Source organism: Bactrocera latifrons, unplaced genomic scaffold (assembly GCF_001853355.1).
Source record: "Bactrocera latifrons isolate USDA-ARS-PBARC rearing strain unplaced genomic scaffold, ASM185335v1 scaffold_43, whole genome shotgun sequence".
In the NCBI taxonomy this organism is placed as follows: domain Eukaryota; kingdom Metazoa; phylum Arthropoda; class Insecta; order Diptera; family Tephritidae; genus Bactrocera; species Bactrocera latifrons.
In genome coordinates this window covers 533,319-557,406 of record NW_017537079.1, presented here as the reverse complement: position 1 = coordinate 557,406, position 24,088 = coordinate 533,319, and the positions used below count along the sequence as shown (strand labels likewise).

Sequence of the window (24,088 nt, the reverse complement as noted above, 5' to 3'; positions counted from 1 at the left end):
TTTTATTTTATTTTTAAATTTCAATCAAGTGTTTAGCAATAAATAACCCGTATGAGACTATAACAGACAACGTCCAAAGAAAACGTATGGCTGAATGCAAGGACAATCCTTCTCTATAGTACGTGGAAGCACCGAAAGCCGGAGCGCGGAACTTAAATCCGCTAAGCATAAACTACTCCCAACTCATGTCTCACCCACGGAACCACCGGACTTTGGGAGAAAATGAGACATTTATATCTATTGTACGGACTGACTGGCGACTGACGCTTCGCTGACAGCTTTCGTCTGTCTATCCATAAATGAATGCCAGGTATCAGTCTATGCATCCCTCATGAGGTTTTTTGTTCTTGTTTCCCTCTTAGTTTGTCAGCCTTGTAGCCTGCTCTTATAGCTAGTAAATTCAGGCGATTTCATCCCTCTGGATGCCAATAGGCTTCAGCAGCATCTCTGGATATCTTTGGAAAATCACTTATTAGCCTAGGCACTGCTTTCATTGATCTTGCATACGACTTTATGTCCAGCGCTTGTATATATGTATATTGGTGCTACATATAAAATCATGTTACTCATTGCTTTTGCTTTTAAATATGCAAAAATAACCCTATTAGGACATATACATATACATATATCATTCCAAAAATAGTGTTTTAAGACGCCGAAGACTAGTTGGACCATTTCATTAGCACGATATAATCAGCATACATTCCAAAAGGAGATGAAATAGTTAGTTAACACATCAACCAAAGTTGTATGGTAAATAATAATAATACACTTTCAAGTAAGGAAATTGTATTACGCACACTCATACATATTTATTACGTGAAAACATGTCGAAAATGCATAAGCAATACACATTTACCGGAAAACTATTTCATTTACGATTTTTTTTTTTTTTTTTTTTTTTTTTTTTTTTTTTTTTTTTTTTTTTTTTTTTTTTTTTTTTTTTTAATTTTACTTCTGGTTGCTTATTTTTCACACGTTTACGCCGTCGCTTTATATTTTACAATATTGCATGACTTATGTTGTAATGTTACTTTAGGCTTGTCAGTATGTCAGCAATTCGGCATTGCGGTTGGTCGGCTAAATGCCTTAACTACGCGCATGCGTCTAATTAAAAGTGCCATATAATGTAGTGTGGCACCTAAACAGAGCCAAACGTATATATATATTTAGATAACGAAATAAATGGTATGATACCCTCGATGAATGAAATAGTTTTTCATACAAGAACATGATTTTAATTTTTCAGTTTGTTCCGCAGCTATATGTTACAGTTGTCCGATCTGAATAATCTATGCCAATTTCGTAAAGATATATCGTAAAATAAAACACTTTTATATACAAGAACTTGATTTTGAGTGTTCAGTTTGTATAGCAGCTACAAATATGTTAAAGTTGCCCGATCTGAATAATGTTTTCGAGAATTGTAGTAATCTGTGTCAAATAAAAAAGTTTTTCATACAAAAACATGACTTGATGAGCTTGTAGGGCAGCTATATGTTATAGTTATCCAATCTGCACAATATCTATAGCGATTATGGCATCGGCATAGATAATAATATATACAAAATTTCATGAAGATATCTCCACAAATAAAGAAGTTTTTCATATAAAAACTTGACTTTAATCAGTCAGTTTGTATAGCAGCTATGTGATGAAGTGGTCCGATGGTTTCGACAAATAAGCAGCTACTTTGAAAGAGAAGGGCGTGTACAAAATTTAAAATCGATATCTCAAACATTTGTATACCTACATACATTATGTTGTCAAAAAAGTCTTGCGGTTTTTTTGCTAGTTGGCGGCGCTGAGAGCGCATAGTTCTAGTTTTATCCGTCGCATCGGGTCATGCTATACCTTTTTGGAAAGCTCATTTGCGATAAATCGCTGAATTGGTCGAAAGAGACCGGCATAGTAGCAGCCGTAGCATCTGTCAAGAGCTGGGCATGAGTCATCAAACCGTTATAAAAAAAAAAAAAAATAATAATAAATAAAAAATACCGCAAGACTTTTTTGGCAACCTATTGTGTGCTTTCTAGGATCTCCGAAACTTCGTTTAAGCTATTACGGACGTCGTATGTAACTTCATATATTCTGTTTAGGGTATAAAAATGTTCATATCTACGTATATATAATACATATTGTACATATACAACGCATATTACATATGTATATATAATAATACGCACTGGAATTGCAAATAAAACGCCATTTCCCACCGCATGTGGCAAGTGCGGCAGAACAAGTAAAGCAAAGAAAGATACAAGAGTATATATTGTAAACGTGTTTGCGTGTCACATAATAATTTCTTATATTTTTGCCGCCACACATGCACACACACACGTTGGCGCACATATTGCCGCCTATTTATTATGGCTGCAATTGTGGCGTCTGCATCCGAGTGAACGCGTTGCATGCAATATGCGCTTATCGAGCCAGCTTGCAGCGAGAAAATCAAACCTGAACACTGTGGCAACGCTGCCACTGCAACATATCTTAAATACCTTATTTGTTGTTGTTGTTACTGTCGCTATTTCCTTTATGCTGCTCTGCATTTGCCAACGCAGCGCGGCGCATAGTTAATTTACCGTAAATTTCATTCAACTTCACCTCAAAATCAAGGCAGCGTCGTTGTTGCCGACAACGCTGATGACGACGACGACGAAGGTAAAGCTAAAAGCACAGAGCGTTGCATTTTCCAATGCAACAACAAAAGCAAAGCAACAGCGACCAAAGCAAATGCAACCATAATAACTACGACAGCGTGGAATGTGTTAACATAGCCACATACATATACACATATGTATATATGTGCATACATTGTAGCTGTTGCATATAATAACAACAACGATAATAATAAAATATGAAGAGCAATAACGAAAACAATTAATTAGCAAACTTGTAGGCCGGTTTGCACTTCGATTCTACTCAAATTACAGGCACTCAACGTGAAGTGAGTGAAACAGGGTGTGTGGCGCAAAAAATTTAAAAGAGTTCGAAATTGGGTAATCAATTTTTTTTTTTAGAAAAAATTCAAAATTTGTCAAGAGAAAACACAGATTTTAATTGCAACTGCAACGCAATTATGTTACGTAACAAAACTGCGTCACGTTGGTAGTATATAAGATATAGACAAAGTAAACTGTTTTGATTATTTCGTTTAATTTTTAATTGTTTAATAACAATTTAAAAAATAAGGTTGCCACCTGTTTCGATGTCGCTTAAAACGGCTTCAAAATAAGTTGAATATATTTTTAGTGCAAAGTTGTCAACTATTTTAATATCCAATAAAATAAAACTGCTTTTAAATAATTAATCGTTTTAAAAAAAATAAAGTTGCCACCTGTTTGACAATTTGAGTTCAAAAACTTCTTTTTATTTTAAACATCGGTATTTATCTAATCGAAGTTGCTTAAAGAGGCTTAAAAATCAAATGAATATATTTTTAGTGCAGGGTTACCAACTATTTAAAATTTTCGAAAAGATGAAACCTTCTATATCAAATAATAAAGTAGGATGAGATTAGTATTTTTAAGATAAACGAATGATGGGTGGGTATCAAGAGTAGGCTTGCAGTTGACAATATTTTGAAAACGGTTGCCACCTACTTTAGTTTTTTCCTTATATTAAATTGATAAGCTAAATGAAATATTAAATTATGGGTTCTCACTTTTAGGTTTTTAAAATATTTCTTTCAGACATTGTTTTTGGAAGCAGAGGCACATGTTTAGTGAACCCAGAAGTTTGTTGAAATCAATTTAGTATGGCAATATATGCTTAAGTAGTTTCAATACATTGTCCAGCACTTCACACACTGTGTCACACTGAAGCTACCTGATTAAAGCGCCTAATTATATAATTCTTATGATATAACAGTTTTTTTGGAGCAACTAAAATTTTAATTTGAAATTACTCGCTAAAAATATATATATTATTAACTTTCGTCATCTTCGATTTAAGCTTTAAATTTTTAAAATCATTTGGCATTTCCAAAAGTCTAATAGTAATAATATTACTTATAATAATATTTAAGTATACAGACATTTTTTTAATTTTCTTCATATCTGAAACTAATTGACAATTTAATAAGTGTGGCAGCGCTTTTCAAATTGTAGTGGGATTGATCTTAAGCCATGAAAGCATTTATATACGATATACAGCGAGAATTAATATTTTAGAGTGCAAAGTCAGGTGGCATCTACACTAAATATTATTTTTGTGTTAATGTGAAAATAAGTGTTTTTGCAATATTCTAAAAACCTGTCAAAGGTTTAAAGTACTTTTAATTTTTTTAATAAAATACAACTGGCAACCTTAAAAATATATTATTGTTAAAATTATGCTATTTTTTATTTTCTCAATTATTTTATAAAAAAATTATGTAATTATGTAAAAATTATGAATGATTTTTCCAATAATATATTGATTTATAATCAATTGACAACTACACTAAATATTATTTGCCATATTCGGAAAACCTGGCAACATTTTTAATTTCTTAATTTTTAATACATCTGGCACCCTTAAAAATATATTATTAATGTTATATTGTTGTAGTTAAAAATATATTAGTTAAATCTCAATTATTTATTTTATTTTTTTAATTATATAACAATTTATTATTTTTCCAATATTGTCTTGATTTATAGTCAGGTGGCAACTACACTAAATATTATGCTTATTTTAAAGCAAAAATAATTGCCTCTGCAATATTCTAAGACCTGTTAATGATTTCAAATATTGTTCTGAAATACATCTGGCAACCTTAAAAAATACGTGTATGTTTTTTAGACTAAAGATTAAGCATAAAATCTAACTCTTTATTATACCAATTAATTAAATTAATTTAAAATTTATATGAATATTTAGTATTAAGATAACTAATTGAACGATAATTAATATTATAATTAATTGTCTTAAAATACTTTACTATTTTTTATAAATTTTCTTCTCTTTCTTTCCAGCAACTAGTCGCATTTAAAACTAAATACAACATTTACTCAATTCGTTTGAGAAATTTCGAATATTTTTACGCCAAAATTGGTCAATGAAGTTCAAAAATGGTGATTGTAACACGAGTAAGTACACAAGTTTAAAACAAAAGTTATAATAATATATGTACAAGTACATGGCATGAACATTAACTTTATCCAAACTAAACACCAAACACCCACATTTAAAATGTTACTCATACGCAGTGTTATCTGCCAAGTATTTTTCCTTACAGTCTCATTAGTATAATTTTCATAGCAATAATTTTACCTCTATTAGCATATATTTAGTTATACGATCTTCTCAGACTAATGCCAACGATTTGAAATGCAAATGCAGAAGAATAGTTATTTCTTCAGCACGTTCTACAAACGTCTCAGCAATTGTTTCTCATATGCCGTTGGCGGCAATGTTCCATTGTTATGCCACAAGTAATGCATTTTTAAGTTGTTGCCACTACGCGAGGCTGCCCTATAATTGCAAAAATATATGAAAACATCTTTGTGTTGGTAAATAATGATGCAACGGCTTCTAATTGTAGTGCTCTTCCACCGCTTGCAACTAAAGCGCAGCGTATCTTATCGTGACTTGGCATCTTTTTTGCATTAATTCTCCGCACATACTTAATAATTGTCTACATTTATAGCATATTATTTTTATGATTCTCTTCTCTATGGTTATTATTCCATTTTTATCATCTATTTATACGCCATGCGCACTTTTGTGCTGGCAAATTAACTGGCTTTTAATGAGTCTGCTGCACATTTTTTATGCAGTTTATATTTTATTATAACAATAAAATATACTTCAAGTACAAAATCAGACTTAAGTGGAGCACTAGTACTTATAGAAATGCATACACTTGAGTGTAAGAATAAACGTACAATAAAAACTGAGCGAAAATGTTACCTAACTGCCGAAAATGGTGTGATTATAAATAGAGGAAGGAATAACGGAAATAAAATGAGTACGTAAGATTCTCAAAAACAGGGAATACATAAAGCTGATTTTCTCTATTTTTCAAAATTGTAATATAATTATGAATAAACTAAAAAAATACTACTATTGGGGTCAATTTATAAAAGAAGTTCCGCGACAGACAAGTTTCCTATTTAATTAAATAGGTTTCTTAAATATTCGAAAGACGGTTCCACTTTTTTTTTTGGTCAAAATGTTACGAAATGACTTTACGGATAAAGTCCATAAGTATAAAACAGTACTAGCTATACTACATAACCTTGCTCTCAAACGAATAGTTTCTGGCCACCCAGAGCTTTCTTAGTCTAAGACCGGAAGTCGTGATCTGCTTGACCCATATGTGAAGGAATTGTTTTTGAGCACTCCCAAGAGAATGGCGCTCAGACAACTGATTTGGGCTAACTTCTACACATGGCTCTATCATGCATCTATTGACGAACTAAGACAAAATTCTACAGGGCACTTATCATCCCCAGCCTGCTATATGGTGCAGAGGTGTGGACGATGGCAAAATCCATTGAGTCTGCGTTACGAGTTTTCGAGAGAAAGGTTTTGCGGAAGATTTATGGTCCTTTGCGTATCGGCACTGACGAATATGGCAGTCGATAGAACGATAAGCTGTATGAGATATACGACGACATTAACATAGTTCGACGATTTAAAATACGAAAAAAACTTGGTCCCTTTTATTAGCTTAATATCGAAATTACTACAAAACTAACAAGAAAGTTCGTTTACAATGGTCGAAAGCCTTAGACCCCTAATAAGACATTAATCATTGGTATGGCAGAAAGTGAATTTTTTTTGCTAGAATAATAAGAATATATTTTGGGAAATATTTTATATGAACTGTGACAAATTCTGTGTTTAAAAGCTTTTGTGCTTTTGAAGTTGTTGTGTGGTAAAAATATATGAAACCTCCTAAACCTGGCTTCGCTTATGAAAGCTATCGAGTATGACTACCCTAGAACCGATATGAAAGCTCAGAGCAAGATTGTTCATCACTGTTTTTATTATGAAAGCTGTAGTATATAATTGGCCACTACTGCTAGACTAATATGAAAGCTTTGTAAGCTGAAAGCTCTAAGAAAAGTTTGGCCACCACTGTTGAATTGATATTAAAGATATGTAACATGAAAAGTTTAGTATATTATTGGCTGCTATACTGCTCGAACTGAAAAGCTTTGTAAGCAGAAAGCTTCAGAGGAAGTTTGGTCATCACTGTTGAATTATTATGGAAGATGTGTAAAAGGAAAGGTTTAGTATATACAGCTGAAGGAAGTTTGGTCATCACTGTTGAATTTATATGAAAATTATGTAACATGAAAGGTTTAGTATATAATTGGGCCCTATTGGTGAAACTAATATGAAAGTTCTACAGAATGTTGGCCACACTATAGGCAAGATTCACTCTCTGATAATACTGTAAAATGTATACTTTGGTAATAAGAAAATAAATTATTGTCATAAATGAACATTTTTGTTTCTGTGTCTAGTTATATATTCGAATTAAAATTTTACGAGACTATATATATGTATATACCATGTACCATATATTCTGCCTACTTCTACTCACTTTTAGATATATATATTATATTTAGTATTTGCCCACTTCCAGGTATACATTCTGATATATATTCTGAAAGAAGGGAAAATATATCTAGTATATAACAATATCGGACTTAGTAAGTGCCGTTATGTATGTTCGTGGATATAAAAGTATTTGTTCAAACTCAAAAATGTTCAAACGCAAAAACGCGTTGAAAACTGAGYAAAATTGCGTATCATAGAAATAATGAAAAATCAATTTGAATAACCACGTGACGTATGTTAAATAACTATTTACGACAGTGTAGTTTGTTATTAGGTTCTAATCAGGTACATTTCAAATCAAAAACTCCATAAAAATCACAAAATTTCGCGCTAATTTCAACTGCGATTGTTATATTATTCAATGTTAGGAAATATGCAAATTCAACTACGCATGCGCAGACCACATATGCCAATAATTATGCATTCGGCATACAATTGTACATATCTAATCCACGTAATAGCTGGCTGGAAAGCCACATTGAAGTCATGTTCATAAAATTACAAACTTTGTGATTGACAACAACAACAAGTACAACGCGGTGTACCAAACCATTTCGACCGCAAACATGGAACGTTACACCTGACATAAGATTCAGGTCACGGTTATTACATCATACCATACTATATATAATACTTTGCGCATATGTATAGCACCCAGCAGCAATGCCAACTATGGCTAATAAAACAACAATAAAAACAACAACTACAAAGCGAACATTTGATGGCAATCAATGTACTAAAAACAACACCAATAAAATGGAGACAGCAAGCGTAATGACATTTACCAACAGTATCTTGTCATGAAATGGGTAGTATTAGTAAGAACTACAACAAAAAAGATTGATACGCATACCTATATACATATATGTGTAGGGTAAGCATTAGCCTTCGCACATGGTATATGCTAACGACAGCGCTATCTGGAGCATCTGGAAAGTTGCAAATGATGATTTGCGACATTTTGAGCTGAACAACAACAACAATATACAACAAAAACATGCGCGTAATGAACCGAAGAAATGCGGAAAAATAAGAAGCAATAACGAATATAAATCAAATGAGTAAGAAAAAAGTGCACAACTCCACGTCACGGGTGTTAAACGTTCGCACTGCGCTCTCAGCCCTGTCAAGTACACAGCGCGCAGAACTTCAAGTGCCGCGTTACCAACAAACAGCAAAAACAAAACACAAATCGTGATTCAAAACGTGTACTTCTGCTAAACGGCTTGCTTGGGAATACATCAGTGTTTTTGTTTTTTTTTTTTTGTTGTTTAATTTCAGTGCCGCGTTGCGCCGCGCTTTGAAATTTACGCATTGCGCGTTGCTGTCATGCGTTCGGCCGCGCTGCCGCTTGCAGTCGTTGAATATCGTGGAAAAGTCATGAAATTCAAAGTGCGCCATGAAAAATGGGAGCGAGCGGATGCTCTACGTCACGCTTAAGTGAGTTCCTCTTGCGCGTCAACAACAATAGCAACAAGCGCTACAATAACAATGCGTGCGTGTCGGGCGCTTAAGCTGTAGGAACAGCTGCGCGGCGCGTAGTGGTACGTGTTTGTGAAATGGTAGCAAAATAAAATCAAATAGGAAGTACTTAGAAGTCGCTGGAACAACCTACAGTCGTGGTGTTAGGAAATTTATGACAAAAACAAAACAATTAAAAATTGTAGAAAAAATAAAATCTAAATAGAGAATGTAGCGCTGGCGCGCTTTCGTTGGTATTGCATCAGAATTCTTCAGCGGAACTTTATGCACCTGTGTTCACCATTTAGTATAAGAGTCTAGTTTTTACCAGATTACCCTTCCTTCAGATTCTACACATATTACATATTCTGATTCATATTTCTTGAAAAGGGTGAGATCTATTAGCTCGAACTCTCCAAATTCTCGATGCAATATTCAATCTTTTAATCGCCTAGCAATGCCCAGCCATGCATTTGGCGAAGACACTTCATAATTCTAACTGCAGACTTCTTTACTTCGGAAGGAATTAGGTTTGTTGATAGATCGAATCTTTGGAATGAATGCCGATTTCATTGCGTTAATCAATTAGGTTAGTTATAAAATGTTGCCTTGCCGTATAGTGTCGAATGGAACTCTTCGAAAAATATATCAGATCCCCGCTAGGCCCCTCTTACGCATACAATCCAAGGTTTAGACTTTTAATTAACCTTTTGAGAGGTAAACTGGCATTCTTTATAATGATTCGATGTTCTTCCATATAACATTCTTCTAAGCGTATTCTTTAGATGAGAACCATTGGCTATCTGAGGGTTGCTAAGTATATAGTAATTTTTTTTTTATTTAAAAATAATTTCAGAATTTTTTATATAAATATTAAATATCATTATGATTATTTATATATTTTTAGTATTTTGAAAGTCAATTTTGAAGGGTTGACATATTGTTATTTTTTTTTTACTTCAAAAGCTTAAAATATTTTCATTACCACATAATGTAAATAATTTTTCTGAAAAGCAAAAATATTTGAAGGGCTGCGAATCATTACCTTTTTTTTAAAAAATTTTTTTTTATCGTTTCGTAATATATTTTTAAGAGTTGCCATATGTTGATAGTTTTTTTAATCGAATTTAATAAATATTTTTATTGAATTTTAGATTAAATTTTAGTTATATTATTCACTTATACTTAACATTTTCAATAAAAATGTTTGAAGTGTTGCCACACGTGCTAATTATTTTTCTGAAAAAAAAATTGGTATGCTTTATATGAAGTAAAATTATTTGTTTACGTTTAGCGATTTAAAATAAAGTTCTGAGGGTTGCCATATCGATATTTTTTTTTTCAAAATTAAAAATTTCCTTATATAACTTTTATATAAAGGATAAAATTTATATTGAAAGAAAATAAATTAAAAATATTTTCAATTTCAAATAAAGAAGTGCTGCCACATATTAAAAAAAAAATTAGAAATTAATATTACATCGGATTTTACATATGCATGTGTGTACCTATATGTATCTTTTTTTTTTTAGTTCGGATATATAAAAGTTATTCACTACTTAAAATTTTGAAAAAAAAAATTATTGACAAGTTTTATGGAAAGAAATTAAAAATATATAAAAAAAATTTGCTTCATAAAAAATAAAGTTATTTTTTATTAATTTTTGAAAATTTGGTACATAATCTTTTTAATTAAATCATTTATAATATTTAATCCATAAGAGGAACTGAATTATTTATAATCAAAAGTTTTTATTTTTTATACACCAAAAAATCAAATAAAAATGCATTGAAATTAAAATTATTTTTAATACCAAAAATATTTAAACTTTTGAAAATATTTAAATGTAAAAAAAATATTTGGAAAAAAACTTTTTACATTTAAAAAAAGAAAAATAAAATAATTTTTAATACTAAAATTATTGAAGATATTCAACCAGAAAAAATTGAAAAATATATTTTTAAATCTAAGATGTAAATATATATTTTTAATCTAAAATTTTAATATATATTTTTAAATCTGAAATTTAAAATAAAAATAACATTAAAATTCGAACTATTTTTTAATACTAAAAATAGATTAAAAACTTATTATTTGAAAAAAAAAAATTCTAACATTTAAATAATAAATAAGTTATTATTAAAATAAATATTTTTTTAACATTCAAGACCATGGCTACTCAGTATGCTCAATGTGAAAAGTATATATGTACGTAACTCTCACTGTACGTGTATAACACCATTCAATGTCTCCTCAATGACATTAATGAGAGCCTAAGCTTAAGTTGTTGTTGTTTATTGTCAGTTGACTTATAACTAGCGGCTACGTTGCTTGGTTGTAAAAGTGGTAGCATTAAGAACCACATCAACATTAACAACATCAACACCAACAAGAATAAGAGCGACGCAATAGCCAATAGGCATTACAACAACACGCAGTGGCAAGCACCCAACGCCAACAGCTGTAGTTTAACAACAACAGACACAACAACTATACCACAATGTTTGCATGGTTACCGGGCCGCTTGGTTGACTGCTTAGTCGCTGCTTTGGTTTGTTAAATTAATGGCAGGGTTAATGTACCACCTCTGGGCACATGGTGTACGCATTCCGGCGCACACACACGCGCACACTAGCCGATGAGTGCTTAAGCGCGGTGGCGTGAAACTGTAAATTCTGAAAACAATTACGTTATAAATAGATTAAAACCTAACGTTCAGTAGTTAGCTGGAAAATAATAATAATAATAAAAATAGAAGAATTTTATGAAAATGTGACAAGCTAATCTAAAAAATAAAATATATATAATATATTTAATCTTCCTTAGTTTTTTTATTTTAATTTCAAATTCGTAGTTATGTAATGTAATTCATATAATAGAAATACATATAATATATCATAAAAACAAAAGTCTCTGAAAGAAAAAAGACTGCGTCCAAAACCAAAACCCTTAAAAGGCTAATATTGAAAATAAAAGAAAAAGACCGTCAAACCTTCAAAAGCTCTCTTCAACCCAAAACCTAAGAGTTGTTTTTATTTAAAGAGTATTCAATGAGATTAAAATCAAGAAAGTATAAAAGGAACCTGCAATTTACTACGCTACAAAAGTAGACCGATAGGGACAACAAACGACGCCGTATTTTTTCCGCTCTTTAACATTTCTCTTTAAATTGATGGAAGAATTGAAGCCACTTGATCAGCAGCATCGTCGTATGTTCGTGAATTCGGCTGAGCAACATCTTAAAAATGATCCGGATTTTCATCGAAAAATCATTTCCATCTATAAGGCTCATTTCTGGCTGAATGGCTTCATCAATAAGCAAAATATGCGTTGTTGGTCAGGCAGCAATCCTCAAGTACTCCATAAATCACCATTGCATTCCGAAAAAATTAAGGTTTGGTGGGGTTTACGGGCCGGCGTCATAAGGCCGATATACTTCCGTGTTGATTAAGACCGGCACGTCTCAATTATAACCGAATATTTTTAACCCGAATTGGATGTTAAGGATATGGACCATATGTGGTTCCAACAGGATAGTGCCACAAGCCACGCAGCGAATGTCACAATCCATTTATTGAAAACCAAATCTCATGAAATGATCCAGTCAATTGGTCGCCCCGATAGTGCCATTTGACTACTCTCTGTGGGGCTACGTCAAGCCTATGCTCTATGCCAAAAAGCTAGGGACAATTGATGATCTAGGTATGAATATCGAACGAGAAATTGTAGCATTATCAGCCGATTAAAGCTTGAAAACCATCGAAAATTTGGTTCTACGTCTGGAATTTTGCAAGCATCGAATACATATACATAAAATTTCATTGATATCCCCAAAAAAAAGAGTCACATCGGCAATGGAAGCCCTGGCCTGGTTGGGCTTTTGGTCATACAGAATGTCAACGTTTTTTGCGAACTCTAAAAGCTTGGTATCTGAGTTTAATACTTTGTCTATTCTCTCAAACTCCGAAGCTTTTAGATACTCAGGCGAGTTCTATATGGCGCTGGGCGTAAGTATAGGAGTGTTCCAGCATCTTACTCTGCATTTCCAGCATGTATCGTCATTATCTATGACCATCCGGCTCGCATAGGATGCGAGTAGGTTGCGACCTGACAATAGACCAAGAGCCATCCGGCAGTCCATTCGAGACCGCCTGAGTAAAAAGCATGCACATTATCTTATTATACTTAAACCATTTCATCTCGCCCTGATCCGCCTGTCAGCCCATTTGGAAATGTCATTGCACATACATACTGTATATCATTTTTATTGGCTCCCATATTTCTACTGGTTGTTCGTTTGCAAGGCGGGTGCAATTTTCACCAATCTCATCAGATGTTTAGTTCTTCGAAATTCCTTTGTGACCCGGAACCCAGTGGATCCCAGCTTCTATTATTTGACGTAATGGGATGTGAGATTGTATCTTAATTACTGCCTGGTGATCGACCTATATAATATATTTATCCTTCTTATATTGTTAACTATGACGATCGCTTTCCCAACCGCATAGACTTCCGTCTGGAAGATTCTGTAGTATTCCGAAAGCTTGACGTCTAGTTCCGTGCAAAATATTCCGTCTCTATTGGTCATTTTCGATCCAATGAAGCAATATATATATTATATACGAACATTTCTTACTCTTGCAACTTACAAAAATTTAAGCCAGGGAAGTACCTTCAGGTACATAAAGCTTGTTAGTTATACCCTCGCTCAATTTCATATTGATAATAACTCAAATGCTGACCCAGAGGCTGGAAAAACTTTATGTTAGGTGTATGGGAACTAAGGAAAGTATTGATCCTAATTAACCCATTTGTGACACGCATACTTACTACTACTATCTGGAAATAATTATCTCTGAATTTCAATTATATATCTCACACATTGCCTGATATTTACGATAAAAATTTGGTTCAATTTAGACAATTTTTGGTCATAAGATGGCATACCTAAAATTCATTATTCGTGTAGAGTTTTATCCTGGTATTCATTCTTTATTTATCGGCTGGATAGTGGAAGTTTCAAATATAATTTAAATCGCTCAATGTAACCTTCATACATAATAATTTCGTAAGATCAAATTGTATTACTCCAGCATTAATTTAAATTTCCTCTTTTCTTTCTTAGGGTGACTACATCTGGATAGAACCCGCATCGGGTAGGGAATTCGATGTAGCCATTGGCGCTCGTGTCATATCCGCCGAAGGTAGACGTATACAAGTACGCGACGATGATGGCAATGAAATTTGGCTATCGCCCGAACGGCGCATCAAAGCGATGCATGCCTCCTCGGTGCAGGGTGTGGAGGATATGATATCGTTGGGTGATCTGCACGAGGCGGGCATTCTCAGAAATCTACTCATACGCTACAAAGAGAATTTGATATATGTAAGTACGCGCACACATAATCTAAAAATAAACATATTTAATTAACTATTAATTTCAATTCGCACACAGACTTACACTGGCTCCATTTTGGTCGCTGTTAATCCCTATCAAATACTACCCATCTACACTGCCGATCAAATCAAATTGTATAAGGAGCGTAAAATCGGTGAATTGCCACCGCATATATTCGCCATCGGTGATAATGCGTATGCGCATATGAAACGTTATCGTCAGGATCAGTGCATAGTCATATCGGGCGAATCGGGCGCTGGCAAGACGGAAAGCACAAAATTGATATTACAATACTTGGCGGCAATTAGTGGCAAACACTCGTGGATCGAACAGCAAATACTCGAAGCGAATCCGATACTCGAAGCATTCGGCAATGCGAAAACCGTGCGCAATGACAATTCATCACGGTGAGTCGGCGCTGAAAATACTGTTTTTGCAAAAAATTAAATATAAATTGGTTTTCGTTGCAGCTTTGGCAAATATATCGACATACACTTTAGCTCGAGTGGTGTCATCGAAGGCGCCAAAATCGAGCAATATCTCTTGGAGAAATCTCGAATAGTTTCGCAAAATCATAGCGAACGTAATTATCATGTGTTCTACTGTATATTAGCGGGTCTATCGGCGGAGGAGAAACGGCGTTTGGATCTGGGCAATGCTGCCGATTATAAGTGAGTGACAAACGTAGTTCTACTTTGTATATATCTCTATGAACACAGAATTTGGTGTGCGATATGTGTTTAGAGCAAAAATAGATATGTTAAACTCCCAGTTTTTGCTATAACTCTCGTTATATCTCTACAAACCCACAATGCAGTGCTTAAAACTTGCTTAAGGATAAAATAAATATGCTAAACTCCGATTTTATGAAAAAAATACCAAAATGGTGAATAAACTCGTTCAAAACAGTAGTAGTCGGAAGAAAAATGTATAAGTGAAACTCCGAGATATCATGATAACACCAAAATATAGAGTAAACTCATCCAAAAAGTAGTGTTTAATTCGTGTTTAGTACTCGCAGTTTATAAGAAAAATATTGGTAAACACCAAAATGAAGTATAGTTATATATTAAACACCGAGTTTATGAAAAAAAAAGAATGGTAAACATCAAAATGGAGAATAAATTCGTTGAAAAATTAGAAAAAAAATAATAAAAATTTATAAAATAAAATCCGAGTTTTCTGAAAAAAATGATTATAACACCGAAATAGAAATCAAACTTGTCCAAAAAGTAGTGTTTAATACGCGTGTACGGTAAAAATGTATATTTTAAACTGAAAACTGACCAAATTGAAAAAAAGTCATATGTTAAACTCCGAGTTTATGAAAGAAAATAATGGTAAACACCAAAATGGAGAATAAACTCGTTCAAAAAGTAGTGTTTAGTACGTGTTTAAAGAAAAAAATGTATATATTAAACTCAGAGATTATAAAAAATAATGTTAAACACCAAAGTTGAGTATAAACTCAAGCAAAAATACTGCTTAATGCGTGTTTATGTAGAAAATGTTGAATGCTAAACATCAAGTTAAGGTAAGAAATGTTAAATGTTAAACTCCAACTAAGCCACCGTTTTTCTCTATAAACCCAAAAAAGAAGTGTCTAAAACGTGTTTAAGAAAAAACAAAATTTCTTAAACTTAAACATAAGAAAAAAATTATTTCTTAAACTCAGAGTTTAAGAAAAAATAACCAATAAACTCGAGTTTTTGTAGTCAATTTCTAGAAGCATTTGTTAACACTTTTAATTCAGTTGTAAATATATGGATCGGATGTCCTATATACCCAAATTAAAAGCGTTATCTTCTTTGCTAAATAAATCAGCGATGACCTCCGACAAATTGTGTCGGAAGACATAAAACCTGCGATATAATAAAAAGTGGTTTACTGACGAATATGCCTAGACAAAGAATATGATAATATTGCTTTCTCTTCATAATACGAATAGGATGACTCGAAGTTGTAGAATTTACTCAGCCCGAGATTTCAATAATATTCTCGAACGAATACTGGTTGATAGCTGTTAAGTGCTCTAGTTATAAACTGGGTATATAGTTAGACAAGGACACTTTGAGACTAAAAATTTCAGCTCTCGAGCCATAAATAACATAACCTAACCTCAAATATTTTCATAACACAACTTCAACTTTAATAATTACTATTTTCTACACACAGATATCTCACCGGCGGCGATTGTATTACCTGCGAAGGGCGCGACGATGCTGCCGAATTCTCAGATATACGCTCCGCCATGAAGGTGTTGCTCTTCTCCGATCAGGAAATTTGGGAAATTATAAAATTACTCGCAGCGCTGCTACACTGTGGCAATATCAGGTATAAAGCGACTGTTGTTGATAATCTGGACGCCACCGAGATACCCGAACACATTAATGTGGAACGCGTTGCGGCCTTACTCGGCCTGCCAATGCAGCCACTAATCGATGCATTAACGCGGCGCACACTCTTCGCACACGGCGAGACGGTGGTGTCAACGCTGTCACGTGAGCAATCCGTAGATGTGCGTGACGCCTTCGTGAAGGGCATCTATGGACGGATGTTTGTGCATATTGTGCGCAAGATTAATTCGGCGATCTTCAAGCCACGTGGCACATCGCGTAATGCTATTGGCGTATTGGATATTTTTGGTTTCGAAAATTTCGATCAAAATAGTTTCGAACAATTTTGCATCAACTATGCGAATGAGAACTTGCAACAATTTTTCGTACAGCATATTTTCAAACTCGAACAGGAGGAGTACAATCATGAGGCGATCAATTGGCAGCACATTGAGTTTGTGGACAATCAGGATGCGCTCGATTTGATTGCCATCAAGCAGTTGAATATAATGGCATTGATCGATGAGGAGGCGCGCTTCCCAAAGGGTACGGATCACACGATGTTGGCGAAGCTGCACAAAACGCATGGCGCACACAAGAATTACTTGAAGCCGAAATCGGATATTAATACCAGTTTTGGTTTAAATCATTTCGCCGGTGTTGTATTCTATGATACTAGCGGTTTTCTCGATAAGAATCGCGATACATTCAGTCCCGATTTGTTGCATTTGGTCAGCCAGAGTTCGAATAAGTTTTTGCGTCAAATCTTTAATCAGGACATTGAAATGGGCGCTGAGACGCGCAAACGCACACCAACACTCTCGACACAGTTCCGCAAGAGTTTGGACGCGCTCATGAAAACGCTGAGCACGTGTCAGCCGTTCTTCATACGTTGCATCAAACCGAATGAACTGAAAAAGCCCATGCTTTTCGATCGCGGTTTATGTTGTCGACAGCTGCGTTACTCCGGCATGATGGAGACGATACGCATACGTCGCGCTGGCTACCCCATACGCCATGGCTTTCGTGATTTCGTTGAGCGTTATCGCTTTCTAATACCCGGTGTGCCGCCAGCGCATCGCACAGAGTGTCGCGCGGCCACCGCGCGCATATGCGCTACTGTGCTGGGCAAATCGGACTACCAGCTAGGCAACACAAAGGTGTTTTTAAAAGATGCACATGATCTTTTCCTAGAACAGGAGCGCGATCGCGTGCTTACACGCAAGATACTAATACTACAACGCACCATACGCGGTTGGGTCTATCGGCGACGTTATTTGCGCATGCGCGAAGCTGTCATCACGGTACAGCGCTTCTGGAAGGGTTACGCGCAGCGTCAACGCTACCGTCAAATGCGTGTGGGCTATATGCGTTTGCAGGCGCTCATACGTTCACGCGTGCTCTCACATCGTTTTCGGCATCTGCGCGGTCACATTGTGGGACTGCAAGCACATGCGCGTGGCTATTTGGTGCGACGCGAGTATGGGCACAAAATGTGGGCCATCATTAAGATACAATCGCATGTGCGGCGCATGATTGCTATGCGTAAATATCAGAAGCTGCGCGAGGAGTATAAACAATTTGCCGAGGTGCTGCACTTGCGCAAATTGGAAGAACAGGAGCTGATGCACAAGGGTAATAAGCATGCGCGTGAAATTGCCGAGCAGCACTATCGCGATCGTTTGCATGAGTTGGAGCGACGCGAAATGGAGAAGGAGATTGAGGAGCGCCGACGCGTGGAGGTGAAGAAGAACATCATTAATGATGCGGCGCGCAAGCAAGACGAACCGGTGGACGATAGCAAGTTGGTGGAGGCGATGTTTGACTTTTTGCCCGACTCCAGCAGTGAGGCGCCCACACCACATGGTGGCCGCGAAACTTCGGTATTCAACGATCTACCGCACAACAACTCCATGAACCATGAGGTGCGTTAACTTTTCAATAAAATAATATTACTCTTTAACAAAAATGTCAACACTACAGGATATAATTGGGCCGATGCATGTCTCAGAGGATGAGGAAGATCTTTCGGAATTTAAGTTCCAGAAATTCGCTGCTACCTACTTTCAAGGCAACGTCACACACCAGTATTCGAAGAAGGCGCTGAAGCATCCTTTACTGCCGCTGCATACACAAGGCGATCAGCTGGCGGCACAAGCGCTATGGATAACCATATTGCGTTTCACAGGCGACATGCCCGAACCAAAATATCATACAATGGACCGCATGGACACCACTTCCGTTATGTCGAAGGTTACCGCCACGTTGGGGCGTAACTTCATTAGGAGCAAAGTGAGTATACCGTTGTTATTTTCGAATTTTTTAATTTATTTCCAAATCTCTTGCTCGCGCGCAGGAATTCCAGGAAGCACAGCTCATGGGTCTCGACCCGGATGCGTTCCTCAAACAGAAGCCGCGCTCAATACGCCACAAACTCGTGTCGCTGACGCTGAAGCGTAAAAATAAACTCGGCGAAGATGTACGCCGTCGCTTGCAAGACGAGGAGTACACCGCGGACAGCTACCAATCTTGGTTGCAATCGCGTCCCACCTCGAATTTGGAGAAATTGCATTTCATTATCGGCCATGGCATATTGCGCGCCGAGCTGCGCGATGAAATCTACTGTCAAATATGCAAACAACTAACCAATAATCCACTCAAATCCTCGCATGCGCGCGGCTGGATACTGCTCTCGCTCTGTGTCGGCTGCTTCGCGCCATCAGAGAAGTTCGTCAACTACTTGCGCGCCTTCATACGTGAAGGTCCGCCCGGTTATGCACCATATTGTGAAGAGCGGCTGAAGCGCACATTCAATAACGGCACGCGCAATCAACCACCTTCTTGGTTGGAGTTGCAGGCCACAAAGTCGAAGAAGCCCATCATGCTACCCATTACTTTCATGGATGGTAATACGAAAACGCTGTTAGCTGACTCTGCTACCACAGCGCGTGAACTATGCAATCAGCTTTCTGATAAGATCACGCTCAAAGATCAATTTGGCTTCTCGCTCTACATTGCGCTCTTCGATAAAGTCTCATCGTTGGGTAGCGGCGGCGATCATGTCATGGACGCCATATCGCAGTGCGAACAATATGCGAAAGAACAGGGCGCACAAGAGCGTAATGCGCCATGGCGTCTCTTCTTCCGCAAGGAGATCTTTGCGCCCTGGCATGATCCCACACACGATCAAGTCGCAACGAACCTCATTTATCAACAAGTGGTGCGTGGCGTCAAGTTCGGCGAGTATCGCTGTGACAAGGAGGATGATTTGGCAATGATTGCGGCGCAACAGTACTTCATCGAGTATGGAACGGATATGTCCATGGAGCGTCTATTCACGCTGCTGCCCAACTTTATACCGGATTTCTGTTTGACCGGCGTAGAGAAGGCGATTGAGCGCTGGGCTGCGTTGGTGCTGCAAGCTTATAAAAAATCTTACTACGTGCGCGATAAGGTGGCGGCGTTAAAGATCAAAGAGGACATTGTTAGTTATGCGAAGCTAAAGTGGCCACTACTCTTCTCGCGCTTCTATGAAGCTTACCGCAACTCAGGTCCAAATTTGCCGAAAAACGATGTCATAATAGCAGTGAATTGGACGGGTGTGTACGTAGTGGATGATCAGGAGCAGGTGTTGTTGGAGTTGAGCTTCCCTGAAATCACCGCAGTATCCAGTCAAAAGACAAATAAAGTGTTCACGCAAACATTCAGTTTGTCCACCGTGCGCGGCGAGGAGTTCACCTTCCAGAGCCCGAACGCGGAGGACATAAGAGATTTGGTGGTGTACTTCCTGGATGGGCTGAAGAAGCGGTAAGTGCAGGCTTGTAAGTCAATAATAACACGCTATTAATTTAATTTATATCACTACAGCTCGCGCTATGTAATCGCCATACAGGATTATCGCGCGCCTTCAGACGGTTCGAGCTTCCTCTCCTTCCTCAAAGGCGATCTCATCATACTCGAGGACGAGTCTTGCGGCGAGTCGGTACTAAACAACGGCTGGTGTATTGGACGTTGCGAACGCACACAAGAACGTGGCGATTTCCCTGCGGAGACTGTTTATGTACTACCAACGCTCACAAAGCCACCTCAAGACATCTTGGCGTTGTTCAACGTCGAAGAGGCACATCATGGTCGCCGCCTAAGTATGGTTTCGAATGGCGCGCCTGAGCCGCGTGATCGTCCGCACACTTTAATGGAGTATGCGCTGGATCACTTTCGTTTGCCGCCGAAGCGCACGATGTCCAAGACGTTGACGCTCAGCTCGAAGCGCGCCGATGAAATCTGGCGCTACTCACGTGATCCCATTAAGGCGCCGCTGCTGCGCAAGTTGCAGAGTAAAGAGGAGCTCGCCGAGGAGGCCTGCTTTGCATTCGCTGCCATACTGAAATATATGGGCGATTTGCCATCGAAGCGTCCACGTATGGGCAATGAAATAACCGATCATATTTTCGATGGACCGCTCAAACATGAAATTTTGCGTGATGAAATCTATTGTCAAATCATGAAACAGTTAACGGACAATCGTAATCGCGTCTCAGAGGAACGTGGCTGGGAATTGATGTGGCTTGCCAGCGGACTCTTCGCCTGCTCGCAAGGTTTGCTCAAAGAGTTAATGATGTTCTTACGTACGCGCCGACATCCCATTTCACAGGACTCGATGCATCGTCTGCAGAAGACAATACGTAATGGCCAGCGCAAGTATCCGCCACATCAGGTGGAAGTCGAGGCGATACAGCACAAAACTACACAAATTTTCCATAAAGTCTACTTCCCCGATGACACGGACGAAGCATTCGAGGTGGACTCATCGACACGCGCAAAAGATTTCTGCCACAACATCTCGCAGCGTCTGTCATTGCGCACCAGTGAAGGTTTCTCGCTGTTCGTCAAGATCGCCGATAAAGTGATCTCCGTGCCGGAGGGTGATTTCTTCTTTGACTTTGTACGTCATCTGACTGATTGGATTAAGAAGGCGCGTCCCATACGCGATGGCTCAAATCCGCAATTCACCTATCAAGTGTTCTTCATGAAGAAGTTGTGGACGAATACGGTGCCGGGTAAGGATCGCAATGCCGATCTGATATTCCACTATCATCAGGAGTTGCCGAAATTGTTGCGCGGCTATCATAAGTGCTCGCGCGAGGAGGCGGCCAAACTGGCGGCGCTAGTGTATCGCGTACGCTACGGCGAGAACAAACAGGAGTTGCAGGCCATACCGTGAGTTTTCCTCTTGTGCTGCGCGTAGTAGAGTGTGAGTTTGTATTCATTTTGTTTTGTTTTTCCACAGACAAATGCTGCGCGAACTGATACCCTCCGATATTATGAAGATGCAAAGTACTAGCGAATGGAAGCGCGCCATTGTAGCCTCATACAATCAGGATGGTGGCATGAGCTCGGAGGATGCCAAAGTGGCATTTTTAAAGATCGTTTACAGGTGTGTATTGCTGAAAAGAGATCACATGACTTATGTGTATGATCACATCATAGTGATATGTGAGAGTAAAATACAACTGTAGGGATATGATATAAATGAATGATGTGATATCGTGGGGATGATGTTCATATCACATCATTGACATCATAGGTATTCGTTAGTTGACAGTAGTATTAGTATAGATTTTAGCCTTTGTAAAACCGTATTCAATTACAGTGTGTGCCTTGCATCGATATAACGTGATGTTGTGATTTGATTTTTTTTAAGTACAAAAAATTAAATTTTTTGTATATTATAAATCTAATATTATTACCAACTTATGTTATGATGTGATGTGACGTCACACGATACCAAAAAATATTTTTAATTGTAAAATTTTCGTGTATACAATATTACAATTGAAAAAGTAGTCTGCATATGATGTGATGTCATATGTGGTAGAATATCTGAAATACAGAAACATAAACCAAAAAAAAATTTATACACTGTAATAGGTCTTTTAATATGAGTTACTTAAATGATGTGATCTTGTGAGATAAAAATTGATGATATAATGATGTAATACTTTTTTTAATTTTTCTATAAGTGTGCTCTAATAGAAAAAGCTATGATTACGAACTGCTCATTTGATATTTTTTTTATTGCAAGAGCTTCATAGATATAAAAAATACGAGTGAGACGGAAAGGATAATGCATATATGTGATACGATGACGCATTTTTATGGAAGGACTCAAATTACATATCATTAGGACTAAATTAAACTAAAAAAAAAAACAAATCCACATGCACATGATTTCGTTGATGTGATGTGACATACAAAATTTACGATGTAACTTTTTGTTTCAATTTCTTTTACTATGATGTGATGTGGATTTGATCACACGGTGACAGAAAAATATTTTAAGTTAGAAGAGCTTCATAGATATAAATAATAGGATGCGAAAAATAATAAAATGCACGTGATATGATGTGATGTGATGTCACGTGATGTAGAATATATAATATTTAGTACTAAATATTGTACTATACAAGCAAATAAAGCAAATGGTTGCACATTATTGATAGATCTTTTTAAATGTGATGTGATTTATTTATGTGACGTGATCATGTGGTATAAAAAATTTATAACTTAAAAATTGTTTTATTTTTATTTTTTGAATACTAATTTTTCTTATTATTTTCACTATTTCTGTAGATGGCCTACATTCGGCTCCGCCTTCTTCGAGGTCAAACAAACAACTGAGCCGAATTACCCGGAAATGCTGCTTATTGCAATCAACAAGCATGGCGTCAGTCTTATACATCCAGTCACCAAGGTAACATAAATATTTTTTTCTAGAAATATATATATTTTTTATATTTTATTTTAATTTTTCAACTCGTCTAGGACATTTTAATCACGCATCCATTTACGCGCATTTCCAATTGGTCCTCCGGCAACACCTACTTCCATATGACCATCGGCAATTTGGTGCGTGGTTCCAAGTTGCTATGTGAGACATCGTTGGGCTACAAAATGGATGATTTATTGACTTCATATATATCACTTATGTTAACGAATATGAACAAGAATCGCACTATACGAGCAAATTAATTATAAGCAATATTAAGTTATTAACTAGCAATTAGAGAAAAATGGCGAAAAATTATGGAAAAATAAAAAAGTTAAATATATAAATTTCTTAGAACAAAATGGCTACTGTAGTAAATGTCGAAAAGAAGTTTAGCTGAAATAGCAATTTGTTAGTATTTACGTTTAAGTTGATATGCGCATGCGCAGCTTACTACACATATATTGTTTGTTTTGAAATAACTGCTATTCAAAGTTTATATTTATAATTTTGGCTGATAAAAAATCAGACTTATGATTTTTAATTTTTGGTTTTTTTGTTTAATT

At 36.4% G+C, this 24,088-nt stretch overlaps 1 protein-coding gene across 2 annotated transcripts in view; it reads left to right on the top strand.

Annotated features, from left to right (window-relative positions):
- LOC108972840 (myosin-VIIa) overlaps window positions 1-24,030 on the top strand; it is a 62,446-nt gene extending 38,416 nt beyond the window's left edge. For both annotated transcript variants that reach the window (XM_018939678.1, XM_018939679.1), the window contains exons 3-13: window positions 4,962-5,075; window positions 14,148-14,408; window positions 14,478-14,827; window positions 14,891-15,091; window positions 16,596-18,681; window positions 18,740-19,048; window positions 19,113-20,563; window positions 20,624-21,973; window positions 22,044-22,190; window positions 23,387-23,507; window positions 23,579-24,030. In XM_018939678.1, coding sequence (XP_018795223.1) covers window positions 5,058-5,075; window positions 14,148-14,408; window positions 14,478-14,827; window positions 14,891-15,091; window positions 16,596-18,681; window positions 18,740-19,048; window positions 19,113-20,563; window positions 20,624-21,973; window positions 22,044-22,190; window positions 23,387-23,507; window positions 23,579-23,785 — 6,501 coding nt within the window. In that variant the 5' untranslated portion in view covers window positions 4,962-5,057 and the 3' untranslated portion in view covers window positions 23,786-24,030. The remainder of the gene's footprint in view (window positions 1-4,961; window positions 5,076-14,147; window positions 14,409-14,477; window positions 14,828-14,890; window positions 15,092-16,595; window positions 18,682-18,739; window positions 19,049-19,112; window positions 20,564-20,623; window positions 21,974-22,043; window positions 22,191-23,386; window positions 23,508-23,578) is intronic.
- Window positions 24,031-24,088: the final 58 nt, after the last annotated feature.